At 36.6% G+C, this 14,611-nt stretch overlaps 1 protein-coding gene across 3 annotated transcripts in view; it reads left to right on the top strand.

Annotated features, from left to right (window-relative positions):
* The window catches only part of LOC121413656 (proton-coupled amino acid transporter 1-like), a 33,232-nt gene that overhangs the window by 875 nt on the left and 17,746 nt on the right, over positions 1 to 14,611 (top strand). Inside the window, exons 2-3 of one of the 3 annotated variants that reach the window (XM_041606573.1) lie at positions 8,597 to 8,768; positions 10,310 to 10,556. In XM_041606573.1, coding sequence (XP_041462507.1) covers positions 10,384 to 10,556 — 173 coding nt within the window. In that variant the 5' untranslated portion in view covers positions 8,597 to 8,768; positions 10,310 to 10,383. Of the gene's footprint in view, positions 1 to 8,494; positions 8,769 to 9,912; positions 9,925 to 10,309; positions 10,557 to 14,611 lie in introns of those variants that run through there. The other 2 variants (XM_041606578.1, XM_041606587.1) reach the window with 2 other exon arrangements.

The following is a 14,611-nucleotide window of genomic DNA, read 5'->3' as shown; positions in this document are numbered from 1 at the left end:
GCCGATCGAGACGGGTAGAAGGAGAGTTCCCTGGGTTAGATATAACCTTGTTCTCAGTTACATCTCCATGTGTGGCAAAATAAGGGTGGCAATGTTTGGCTTATTCTCTTTTTCTATGGGACAAATGCTTGATTTTCTTACACTGTCAGTTTTCATTACAGCTATTTATCATATAACTTGGCTCTTATGTAAATTTAATTCTTTAAATTATTTTTTCTTAATTAAAAATAGAGATTGAAAAATGAAAAAATGAAAATGAAAATTTTCTTGCCATATTAACTTTTCACCAATAGAGGGCGTACACAAAAATATGCCTAAATTCAAGTTTTTGAGCGCTCTGGTGAATACAAAAAATATTCTTAAGTTACTAATGAAAAATGAATTGCAACTGTAAGGAAATTAGTAATTTTGGTCACAAAAGTGATATTTTAATGATTTTTTAAGTGTGTGATCTGTACAGCATTGGCATGCCATAGTCCTACATGTAGATTCCCCACAGGCAGGATGGTTGCAGTGAACAAGTGGGTAGGCCTATTCTCACTCTCAGACTCTGTCTCTGACAGACAGAGGACTGTGGAAGTGTGGTCTGTGTCACTGTCAGTCAGTCCAGAGATGCCAAGTTCAAAGACCAGCTATGTGTGAGATTTTCTGTGAATCTGACATTGTGTACAATGTATATGGGGATAGGCTGTGATAGTTGCGTGAGACAGAGATTTGAGGGGATGCGAGTCTCACGCATAATGCGTGAGACTTGGTAGCTCTGTCAGTCAGTGAGGTCACTTGAATTGGAAAATCATGATTATATTTTCAGTGAAATATAGAATGTCACGCATGTTCAAATTATAATCAAGGCCTAAGAGTGAGACTAAGTTGAACTTGAAGGCCCTAAATGTAACTTTAAAAAAAATATAAATAAAGGTGCAGGGTATTTGTGATAATCTGATATGACCAACATTTTCGCTACCACGTGTCACGGTAGGCGGGCGCTGACTACCCAGAAAATTTTCAGGGCAAAACCGCCAACTGTGAACTTCCCAACAGCCATGGCTGTCAACTGTAAAACAGGCCTAGATCTACACAAAAAATGAATAATATATATTAAAAAAAAGTTTTTCAGATCCCAAAATAAACTTGTCAATGATTTCGTCCACGATTTCTTCGACTGACTCAGAGCATGGACCTACTATGATACAACCTCGACTAGAGGCCCAATCTCTTTTGTAGGAAGCGTGAAGATGTTTACCTCGCATTTGCGTATCGCATTGCTCACATATGTCTTCATAATGGTATTAAATACGCTCAAAAAATAAGGTGAGGAGAAATGGGGTACCGTTGGTTACTGGGTTGGGCAATGTAATTTAGATGTTATGACTTACAAATGGCCACATGTTTATATGTATTAAGTTTGGATAAAAGGAAGTGAAGTTGTGCGACAGCCGAAGTACATGTAAGTCACTGTTTTTCCCCTTTTAAGTTTATTTTATTTTACGTTCGATATTAATCTTTATTTTGGTACAGTTCTTTTTATATATTATTGTGAAGACAAAAATCGAAGAGCCCCGTCGGGGGGATTTTGCATTGTTAACCCCCTAATGGTGGCTGCACGAATTAAAAAATAAAAAATATTAAAAAACTCTACGAAACAGATGGCTACCAGCTGTCTATAGCTAAAGAGCTTTAACTTCACCTGACGCTGCGTTTTATTAACCACTACATTCTTCAATGTTCAGCAAATAATTTACAACAGAAGCAACTTCTAATGACTGTTAAATGCTGAAAGGTCAAGTCCACTTCAGAAAAATGTTGATTTGAATCAATAGAGAAAAATCAGACAAGCACAATGCTGAAAATTTCATCAAAATCGGATGTAAAATAAGAAAGTTATGACATTTCTCAGTTTCGCTTATTTTTGACAAAATAGTTATATGAACGAGCCAGTTTCATCCAAATGAGACTGAGAGTTGATGATGTCACTCACTATTTCTTTTGTTTTTTATTGTTTGAATTATACAATATTTCAGTTTTTATGAATTTGACGATTAGGACCTCCTTGCCTGAAATGTTAAAGTAATGGAATTCCACGTGTTCAGGGATAAATGAAGCTTCATTTCACATGACAATGACGAGAAAATACAAATATTTCATATTTCATGTAATAAAATACAAAAGAAATAGTGAGTGAATGATGTCATCAGTTCCTCATTTGCATACCGACCGAGATGTGTATATAATTGTTTTGTGAAATGAAGCGAAACTTTAAAATGCCACAATTTTCTTATTTTACATCCGATTTTGATGAAATTTTCAGTGTTATGCTTATTGGATTTTTCTCTTTTTATTCAAATCAAGTTTGGTTGGGGTGGACTTGTCCTTTAGTTTAATGTTTCCTCCACTCTTCAAAAATTCAACCTCTCCTTGCTCTAGAATGCTAGCCAGGGCCCCTTGGCTAGCTAGGCCTATTTTTTTTTATGATCAATGTGATACACCAGACGGTGGCCTGCACTGTTTCCAGAAGAAAAAGATTTACTGCTGGGTATATTCACTAATAATAGCACTTACATGTATCTTTACAGATCATGTGCAAAAAAAATGTTTGCATGCAGAGCATACCTTCCTGACTAGACCATTGTCTATTGTATCACAATTTGCTCCACATTTTCTTATAACTGCTACTCTACACAGAATTTCTTTTGTGTAGTAATTTTTAACATAAAAGTTTATAGAACATGACATGTAGTGGAAACATAACTGTAGTTGAAAGCTTTTCTCTTTTAACCACAAATGCTGATCAAATTTTAAAGGTAGTAAAGGTAAACCTTTTCCCCTGGTATCTGCTACTTCTGGTCTGCTCTGTGAGGGAAGTTGGCTGGTAATTTTCCTATCACTCATCCACAACAAGGGATGGACATCAGTATTGTCTAGATTAGGAGTTAAGCCTAATCTTCAACTGATGACTGAATCCATGTTCTCCATTGTGCCTTCTCCCACCATATTGTTGTAAGAAGCTTTGTTTGCCTAACTGCTTTTATCTGTCTCCTTTCATAGTTAAAATCCTGTGGCCAGTACTTTTCCACTCCCAAGTTCATGGTTGTTGTGTGTATATATACATGTACATGCAGGGCTATTAAACAAACCATTAATGATCAAAGTGACACATGCCAGCAGGCAGCAGGATTAGTGTATTTATTTCATGCATTTCAATGGGCCTTCTTGAATTTGATTCATGTTGTTTAACTATTGATAAACACATTAGGTGGTTTCAGACCGCCTCGAAGTTCGCCAGTTCCAGGTATTCTCTGATCGGGAAATTTACCCCGAAAGAAAATACCTGCTAAATAGTAGGTACGTGGCGAAATTACGAGAACTTTCGTGGGGATTTTTCCAAGGTCGCAGGTATTTTGGCGATGTGAAAGCAAATTACGGGAACTTTTATCACAGCGTGTCGTTGGGCGCGGCGGCGTGGGTGGCTGCTGGGCTAGAGATTTTGAATCTCCCGCCTTGCCTGCTTATCAGACCACACTGCGCATGCTCGTAACTTCGGGAACTTATCCCGAAGGATGTGTTTCGGGGCGGTGTGAATGCAGGAATAATTAACGGGTATTTTTTAGCCTTAAAAAGTTCTCGTAATTTAACGGGGATTCTTGTGATCGAGGCGGTTTGAAACCGCCTAATGTAACAAAGCATGATTTGTTACATACCTGGTGTGCAAAAAGAAAAATGGGAAAACAGAACAATTAAAAAAACAAAAACCCAAGAAAATAAGTTAGGTATATGTGTGTGTGTATATATATATATAAATATATATATATATATACACACACACTATGTAATATCACTGTTCGAAAAATGAGATTAAATCCAACCCAGTCCTGTCCACACCACTCCAAATGTTTGGGTCTGTTTTAAGACCCCAATGTCAGTTGGCATTTTGTTGGGACAATTATTATCTGGAATTTGTGAGGGGTTTTTAAAGCACCCCCTGCAATTATTGATCATATAGCAGGTGGGGTCATATTGGTGTACTTTACATGTACATGCACTACACAAAGTGATTGAAAATATCAGAACTTTTTGAAATATATGTAAATACTATTAAAGTCAAACATTTTGGGGGGATTTGTACAGATAGAATTAATTTTATTTTTAATAGACTGTATGCAGCCAGTTTGAAATTCGTTTGAAATATATGAATGTACATGTAACCACCTAAAGATTCGCAATGTTCAAATCTTTCCTATTTTGTTCAATCCCTCCTCTGATTTTCATCTTTTATTAAAACAACAAACATCCATGTATTTAATCTCTCTTTGAAATTAATTAACTGTTTCTGAAGTAAGGCTAAAACCCAACTGTAATGTGTGTTGGGATGAAAATGAAAACATCTTATGTGAAGCATAGGCGGCGGAAGCAGGGGGGACGTGTCCCCCCCCTAAATTTTAGGTGGGGGGGACGTTTCCCCCCTAAAATTTAGCTTGATAACCTTTTTTTTTTTTTTTTTTTTTTTTTTGCTTGTCAATTTTTTTCCTGCATTCCCCCCCTAAATTCACGCGGACCCCCCTTGAAACAAACGTGTGTTGTCCCCCCCTAAAATTTAGGTTGATGACCTTTTTTTTTTTTTTTTTTTTGCTTGTCAAAAATTTTTGGTTAACAATTCATAAAAAAAACTTTTTGGGGGGCGCTTGTCCTATTTTTTAACTGTGTCCATCCCAAAATTTCAGGTGAACACCCCCTAAATTTTTTGTCTTCAGCTGCCAATGATGTGAAGTGTGATTTGACCCTGGTTTTGGAAATGTTGCAATTGTTGTGAGTGTTATTTACTTGAAACTTCCTGTGTGATTCAGTTGAGCAAAGGTCAATATTGGTTTTTTATGAATTGTCTGGTCAGATGAACAAATACTGAAGAGAATACCAGTGCCCATATCATTTTGGCTGGCTCAAATTTTCATTATTTGACATGAAAGATAAATTCCAGTTAAATTGGTAACGATCTCAAAATGATTTTTTACAGAATCTAATATAATGACCACCCAAGTGTCTGTTTGTATTCATGAATAAAAAAGGATTCTGGGAGAAATTGTGTATTTGCTGAGAAATAAGCAAAATAAGCGCGGATTCGGTCACTTCCGTCGGGTCTTTATTCCAGCAATAATAATACACTGTCCCACGTGTGCTTATCTGTGTTGGTGATCTTCAGTGTGAACGTTTTTCTCGTAGATTTCAAGATTTTACAAAGTTCAGTTTATGTAACTGTAGCAGATCTACAATGTAGATCCTTGATGATATTCTGACAATTAAGCCTGGTTTTACAGACTTTCTATGAAATCAGTGTTTAATGCAACTACTGGCATTTCTCTTTAATGTTGATAATGAATGAAAAGACAATTAGGACATTCCGCAGTTAAAATGAAATCTATGAGTTACTAAGCACCTGAATATTTCAAATATCCAAAATATAGCATGGGTTGATGTGCTGTTTTTTTTTTTTTGCTATTGAGTTTTGAAGTTCTCCGAATTGGAAGTTCTCTAGAACTGTGCATTCAAAAGATCATGTCAATTTCACAAATATTTGCAAGCTTGTAGAGGAAGGTGTACTTGAGCGATATAATCATTAAAAAATAGGGGTTCATGTGCTTGTTTTCAAATTATCAGCACTATTGTTGGAGCAAGTGTGCTATTTATAACACCAAAAACGCACAAAGGGTTTTGTATTTAAAAAAATTGGAAAAATTCCAAACCACTCTACCATTAATTAGAGCTTAATGCCATATTCATCATATTTTGCAGCACTTCAGAGTAAAGTAAGCTGTAAAGTAAAATATAAGTTGTAGTGTTATTTAAAAACATTGGTCCATGAATTATTTTTAGCTATTTAGCTTTTACAACAAAACATGTATGGATCTGCAGTTAGAATGCAGATCATGCGATAAATCAGCTGATACCTAGATATATCCATTGTGACATCAATGCGTTTAGCATAAAATATGCGCAGATCATGATGCGCACAAACATACAATAATTGTGGAACGTCCCTTTCACAATTTTTGGTGGGACTGCTTGTCTGCTTACCACCGTTGCGATTGTGTGCAACATTTATTGTGACCAAGTGATCGCAAATGGTCGCACAAGCAATTGTGAAAGCCAATTAAAGCTAAATGATAGTAGTTGCAGTAAAACACTAATTTCGTGAGAAAGTCTGTAAAACCAAGGTTAAGTATGACTATATCATCGTGGATCTAGATCTGGTACAGTTACATAAACTGAACTTTGTGAAATCATAAAATCTAAGCTGAAATACGATCACACTGAAGATCGCCAGCACAGATAGGCACACATGGGACAGTGTATTATAATTGCTGCAATAAAGACCTGACGGAAGTGACCAAATCTGCGCTTATTTTGCTTATTTCTCAGCAATTACACAATTTCTTCCAGAATCCTTTGGCACAGATTTTTTATTCATACAAACAGACACTTGGATGGTCATATTGGATTCTGTAAAAGTCATTTTGAGATTGTTACCACAACTGGCATTTATCTTTAAGTGGAAGAGATATAATTTCACTTCATGAAGTACAATACATAGTAAAACGGATTGATCATTGCAAGCAGACACTTGGGCACACTGTAGTAATATGATGGTTTTAGTCAACTACAGTAGTTTAGCAGATTGTCAAATTCTCAGATCATTTACTGAATAAAATCGTCATCTACTGTTTTCATACTGAAGGCGAAGTGGAGTTACTCCAGAGTAACTCAGGATTTAGTTGATACGCTTCAACTGCGGACTGACATTACGCCCTTTTTCAAACTGGCAATCTCCGCAGCAGTGTTTCTGTGGTTTTCAAGCGAGTTTGCGCCAAATTTGTGGCGCGCGGAATCTCCCCCATGTGGACTGGAAATGAATGAAGTTTTGTAACCCTCTTCTCGAAGTGGGTTGAGTACTCCGATTTGAATAAAAATAATCCTAGAATTTTCATGCGCCCTCCAAAGTGAAGTAACTCCTTCTGGACTCCGGAGTAACTCGACTTCGGCTGTCAGTATGAAAGTGGACAGTCTACTATCATTTAGTCTTGCTTGGTCTGATACTCACTTGTTGTTCTTCTTATGTTTCACTTTGACAAATAATGAGTTCATCCGACAGTTAGACCAAGCAAGTGGATATTAGATAGCATGAATGAATTTGACAGAAATCAGTCAATAGGCTATATTGAACGGTTGATAAAATAATAGACAAACTGGGATTTGACCATGTGGGATGAGGGGCCAATTTTTTTTTTTTAATGGCAAATAGATTATTAAGTGGGTGTAACCCAAGTAGAAATTTACTCTTTAGAGATATGACTTGTGGATCAGTTCAATAGACCGTGTTTACACATTGACTCGGCTCGGGTGTTGAATCCGCGAGCCGGGTTGAACACTGCGAAGAAGGGATCAGAGATCGCGTTTATACGTACATATAAAAAGGCGAGTTCAACACGGCTCGCGGATCTCGAATGGAAGAAGAATTATGACGTCGCAAATTAAACGCGGGAAATTCACCGCCGGAATCGAATCTTGTCCGTGCGAACAACAACAATGCCAAAAGTGAAAGCGCGCGCAGTGACCTGGTCAAGAGAGTTCGACACGGCTTTCTGTTTACACACGAAAAAATTGCCGAGTCTGACTCGGCTCGCGGGTTGAAACCTACGATTTTTGCGGATCAAAAAAGCCGTGTTCGACACGGCTCGCGGATCACACTGATCGCGTTTCCCGGAGGGGCCACTTACATTGACGAGTGGATACCATGCGCGACCAAAAAAACACGTAAAAAGGATGTCTTTTTCACGATAGGGCACGTTACGTACGTAACGTGATAAGGGTGTCAAAAACACAAAAATAATGAAAAAAGGGTATATCTATTTCGCTAGGAAAATTACGTGTTTAGGGTCGAATTTGCGGGGATGATAAAATAAAATTCAAATGTTTTATAAAGGATATCCTTTTTGCCCCAACACTTTGTGTTTAGAGTCTGATTTGCGCGAGGTGTAGAAGATGGGGTCGTACTATAAACCAGTTAAGGTTAAGCCGACGACCGAAGGACCCGTAACAATAAAACATTCCTGTACTTGTTTAGGGGTTCATATCAGGGAATATTTGCCAAGAGTATATCGTTTTGTTTCCAATACTTGGGGTAGGGTTTCACACGCCAATACTTGTTAAGGGGTGCATTTTCAGAATATGGAAATTACGTGTTTAGGGTGCTTTTCGAGACCCCATGGTCGCGCATGGTATCCACTTGTGAATGGAAGTGGCCCCCCCGGGTCGCGTTTACACAGCATAAAATTGCCGTGTTGAGCACGGCTCGCGTGTCGAACCCCCGAGCCGTGTCACTGTGTAAACACGGTATCAATTGAACTGAAGGCTTGTGGCATGTGAAAGGAAACCAACCGGTAAGCTGGGTCATTGTTATCTCTGTACCCGGTTCCTGTCACGTGAATCTGACACTTTCTTGCCTAATTCATAGCTTTATCAATCTATAAAACTGTGTCAGCTGCCTTTTTGAAGCAGCATGTGATTATTCTCACAGTGTAAATCTCTTTAATATCTTTTATTGCAGCTGTATGAAGGTTCATGAGAGATCAAAGTCTGAATTCATATATGTAATTGTACACCAAGGAAAGCAGATTGGACATTGGAATGGTTTGACATCTGTACATGTAGGTAATGGACTGATACCTACAATACAAACACTGTTATAAGCATCAGCTGATACTGTACACTGGATCCATGTAAGTACAATTTTCATTACCTTTTGATTAACATACACTGTACAATGTAGCGTACACAGAGTTGCAGACAGACTGAAATTGTACATACATGAATGGATCATACCCGAATGCAGTTCTCCCAACCCATTCCAACTGGGGGAAAAGGGACTTATTTTCCCCCAAAATAGGAAAGAAATAGTACTTCCCATAGTGAATATAAAATTAGAACAAGAGGTCAGAATAGTTCAAGATTCATCCAAGTTAGAATCTGCAAATAGGGCTTTATACAGGTAGATGTAATCTACTTGCATGTAGTTTTTGCAAGAGCCATACTGTTATTAATTTGAAGGAAATTTCAATACTTTTTATTGCCCAAAGTCATGAAGGTGAATCAACTTTAACCCCATTGATAAAATCACTTATGGTTTTGAATTACCCTACTGATGTTGATTTACTTTCAAAATTTGTAATTACCTACCAGGATATATTCGTACATGTACATGTAATATGAAAAAAACCCAGCTGAATAGAGAGGCCGCACTGCCATTCGTTTGTGTGATGAAGCCTCCTGTTGGGCCTCTTCATGTTGTATTAAAGTCAAGAGGCATTTCTTGCTTGCATGGTGCATACATTGTACTAATACTCAGTTTTAATGTATAGTCCTATATAAATTTCAGTTTACTTCATCATGGCACCTCGCACTGATACACAAAATGAATTTTCTTCGAGATGCAAGGTTCAAGATCAATTGACACGTTTTTTTTTAAGTGTTAACCAACCCACCCTTTTGAAATGTGAATATTAATCCCCAGGGACCTGTTGCATGAAAATTTTGCCATAAAAAACTCTTTTTTGCTAGTTTTTTAATGCGTAATTTTTCATTGGCATAGTTTTGTTTGCCAGAGTTTTTTTTTATGGCAAAAGTTTTATGCCACAGCCAGGTTCTAGATGTTTTATGTAGCCAATGGGTCATTAAACCCACAGGTTATTAAAAGTGAAACTACCTTTGTAAAAATTCAAAATTTTCAGGTTTTAGTGACTTGAACACATTAAAACTTTTAAGTGAATATGTAACATGACATTTATGTCTGTATCTTTGTATATTTTTCAAAGGGACAGTGTAGTTTATTATTGCCAGACCAGCCTCAGAATAATAATTTCCACTATACATGTACATGTGCTTTCTCAAAGCCTGATACATTACTACATGTACATGTATTTGTCAGTTGTGTTTTGCAATGTTTTTCTTTCATTTGCAAAACTTAATTAAAAACAGGTGAAGGCATGTAAAGTCATGTAGACATTATAATACAACATTCATTGAGATGACTTTGCCTGCGACTGTAGGACATCTGCACAGGCTATGTCACATCTGTTTAAGGCTTTTAAATGTACATGTAGCTGTCCACTTCTACATGTAATTGAGAAGCCCTGCATTCAAGAAATACAGTAGCAGCAGGGAAATGAGTAAGCTATTCAAAGCACAAGAACCTGACCAAATATTTGATTTAGACACTTAGAGGAATCTAACAATGTATTCTCTCTTCTTGTTTGTTCAACAGAGGAACTCATAAATGTACATGCTGACCAAATAAAAGAATTATCCTGAAAACACCGAAGACGCCTCACCATCACCATGTCGACAGCGGAAGAACGACAGCCTTTTCTTCCCAAGTCCCGGAGTCTGAGTCGGTCAGTAGACTTTCCTGTCGATGGCCACAGCAATGAGAGCGATCGACGCGAGGAGGAAAGGAATGCAAACCTTACCTTATCAACGGAGTCGCGTCTCCATACCTCCCACTCAACCACGTAAGTCCTTTGGAATAAAAGTCATCATGGCCCCACCCCCGCCTCTGGCACTGACCATTTGGCATCCACCCCCCCCCCCTCCACTACAACAATCATGCTTGTTTACTTGCTAATGCTACTTCTTTAGTACTTAAATATTCATTGATACATGTTCATGTACGTATGAAACATGACATACTAGAGGATGTGCATGTATAGCAAGTGTAGCTATATCTATAAAAAAAAACTTTGGCAAGTAAAGAAAATCTCAGGAAAACAATATTATACCATTGAAACTTAACCCTATCCAGGCCGGGGGGGGGTGCCTCGGAGGCACCCCCCCCCCCATAACGATTCGCGCAATATTTTCGCTGTGCGAATTTTTTTTACTGCGCCGCTCGCTGACTTTTTACTTTCAAGTTTTGCGCAATGTTTGAGACCAGTTTTGCTTCACCCTGGTACGCGGTTCTGAAATTATGCAACATTATGTAAGTGCATGTCGGACAAAAAATTGCTCAAAACTTGTACAAATTCAATGCAAATTGTGTTTTCAATCAAAAATCATAAATGTATGATTATTTTAGTTTTGCTGGTCCAAATGTATTTATTTTAAGCTGTTTATGATCCCAGAAGAGTCCCCAACAAATTTCATCGAAAAAACAATGAAAAACAAACGGTCAAAAAAACAAGGAAATGCATAAAAATTGCAAAAAACAGTATAATACATAAGAAATTGATCTGATATTGCAATTTTTTTCATGTACACTCGCTTAGAACACCACAAAGAGTTTCTGAACTAAATAAAAAATTAGAACATTTGGAGTTTTATTTAGGGAGTTAGAGTGAAAAGTATGATTTCGCATACTAATTATGCATAAATTAGCATAATCACATAATAGAAATTTGCATGAAATAGATCACTATTCAATTTTGTAGATTATGTCCCAGACAACCTGCATGCCAATATTCGGCGCGATTGCGCAGCCAACGGCCGAGATCTCAAGGGGGACCTGGGAGCCCCCCCCCCTCGGCCATATGAACTCCCGAAATACCCTGGCCTAGATTGGGTTAAAGGAGAATGAAACCTTTGGAACAAGATAGCTTGTGTGAAAACAGAAAAATCAAAGAAACAGAACAACGAAAGTTTGAGAAAAATCGGACAAATGATGTGAAAGTTATGAGCATTTTAATATTGCAATCGCTATGCTATGGAGATCCTCACATTGGCAATGTGACAAAGACGTGTGATGTCCCTTGTGAACAACTCTCCCCATTACTTTAGTCTAGATATTTCACTTAAACTGCCTATTTTATCACATCTATCAGCAGATCATGTGTTCTTTCTATAGGAGGGCATGTAATACAGATTTTTAAAGAATACATCATGAATAAAGAGTTTGTATCACCTTAAGAAAAAGCAAAAAGAGACATTTTAGGGGTATTTTATAGTCTATCAAAGGTTCACGTGTGACATCACACATCCTTGTTGCATTGCCAATGGGAGGATCTCCATAGAATTAGTGATTGCAATATTCAAATGCTCATAACTTTCTCATAATTTGTCAGATTTTTCTCAAACTTTCAGCCTTTGATTTTTCTGTTTTGAAACAAGCCTACGTGTTCCAAAGGTTTCATTCCCCTTTAAATACATTGAACACTTTGGCAAAAAATATTGTCAAAGTTTTCTTTTATATGCAGCAAGCGGCAGGCCCCAGGTCTCCTTTAATACCTCCCCTGGGTTGAGTGCATCACGATATGGATAAAAACAGTGTCCAATCTTTCGAATAAACAGATAAGTTGATACATGTAAAGTAAAAATTAAAGTAAGTCAGTCTTAAGATTTAATTGAATAACGGTGGTTTCAAACTGCCTCGATCATAAGAATCCCCGTTAAATTACAAGAACTTTTTTTAAGCTAAAAAATACCCATTAATTATTCCTGCATTCACACCGCCCCAAAACATAGCCTTCGGGATAAGTTCCAGAAGTTAGGAGCATGTGCAGTATGGTGTGATAAACAGGCAAGGCGCGAGATTCAAAATCACTAGCCATGCAGCCTCCCATGGCGCCTGCGCCCAACGACACGCCGGGCTAAAAGTTCCCGTAAATTGCTTTCACATTGCCAAAATACCTGCGACCTTGGAAAAATCCCTGCGAAAGTTCTTGTAATTTCGCCAAGTACCTACTATTTACCGAATATTTTCTTTCGGGCAAATTTGGCGTAGTTTGCTTTCACATTACCAAAATACCTGGAACTGGCGAACTTCGAGGCGGTCTAAAACCACCTTGAGTTAGCAAGTAAATAAATGAATGAAATAATGAATGACGTAGTAATTTAGTAGTAATTGATTTAATAGTTTATAGATACATAATATGTAGAAATATTGTGTTTAATATTAAGTAATGCTTTATTTGTTTTTAAGTAGATATACTTTAGTTCATGAACTCAATACTTCATGCATGTACATGTAGGTGCTCATGCATGTGCATGTAGGTACATATATGTTATGCTTTATAGAGAGCGTGAACACTATTTACATGTACATGTAGACTGTCATACGCATGCATAATGACATTCTCCTGTGACTATTGTTTACATTTCAATCAAATTCTTTTCCAAGTGTACATGTCTTGAGGTAAGTATTCATTGAAATTAGCAATATGTTTTATTTCATTTTCATTTACACCTAGAATACATTCTATTTATTTCACCTACATATGGGAAATATATACCTTTCATTTTATGGAAAATCAAGAAGTGGATTTCATTTATATAATTTCTGTTTTAATTTAACTTTGTATCGTCAAAATGAAATAATGTTATCGATTCCCACTTTTCATGATTTTTCCTTTTCCAAAGGAACTGTTGCTGCGTTTAATAGCGCCATGAGCGTCTCTTGACGTTGTGTGTGCTCAGTTAGACATCCCCATTATTATTATGATTATTAACATGATCAAATTTTGAAAGGGAGATGTTTCATTTTCTAATAATAAAGCCAAAGGCTGAATTACAAATCTTCATACAAGGTAAAAGAGACAAATATAAAATCGACAAGACTGCAAACAAACAACATATATGTGGATTAAAAGTAATAAAGCTATCAATGTTCAAGTCAAACCCAAGTAACAAGCTGACTTAAACAATTATTAGCAGAGAGTAAAAAGAAACGAGGATAGCACTGAATATTTCAGCCTGTATCCATTCAAATCAACCCAATCGGTTCAATTTCGATTCTGTTTGCTTTATATGATCGCACTGGATGGGGGATTCAAAAGTTCTACACAGAATTTTGAAACTCATAAGTTATGTGCATTTTTCAAAATTCACAAAAAATATTTCTCTTTTATTAGTTGACAGATTTTGATTTTTGCTTCCAGCTGGTAGAGCTTCATGAGGTTCACAAAACTTGTACACAGAATTTTGAAATTTTGACTAGAAAAATGTTTATAATGCTAATTAATGCTAAATTAACTTGTGCATATTTTTTTATATCACATAAAATGCGTCTCCTCTAAATCTGTTGACCGATTTTTTTTTTGTTCCAATTTGTAGAGCTTCATGAGGCTCACCAAACTGTACACTGAACTTTGAAATTTTGAGTAGAAAATTATTTAGACTGATTTATGAAAAATTTATTCATAAATCACAAAAAATGACTCTTAATATTTGTTGTATGATTTTGATTTTTTTTTTGTTCTTCCATCTGGTAGAGCTGCATGAGGTTCACAAAAATTTTACATAGAATTTTTGAATTTGACTAGAAATTTATTTATGTGAAATCTATTCATAATCTTGAAAAAATGCTTTTGTATTTGAAGAGATTAGTTGCAAAAGGGGTAAGGTCCACTTTGGACCATTCCGAGAAAAATCATGTTTTTTATTCTCACTTTATAGAGCTGCTAAAAATCTATACATTGAGACAAAAAAAAAATCAAATTTGATAAAAATGGACCTAATCCCTTTTGCAAGTGAGCTCTTAATATTTGTTGTATGATTTTGATTTTTTTTTCATCCATCAGGTAGAGCCACATGAGGGTAACCAAATTCCCACACAGAATATTGATCAGGAAATTAT

Source organism: Lytechinus variegatus, chromosome 1 (genome assembly GCF_018143015.1).
Source record: "Lytechinus variegatus isolate NC3 chromosome 1, Lvar_3.0, whole genome shotgun sequence".
In the NCBI taxonomy this organism is placed as follows: Eukaryota; Metazoa; Echinodermata; class Echinoidea; order Temnopleuroida; family Toxopneustidae; genus Lytechinus; species Lytechinus variegatus.
This window is presented reverse-complemented; position numbering and strand designations above follow the sequence as displayed.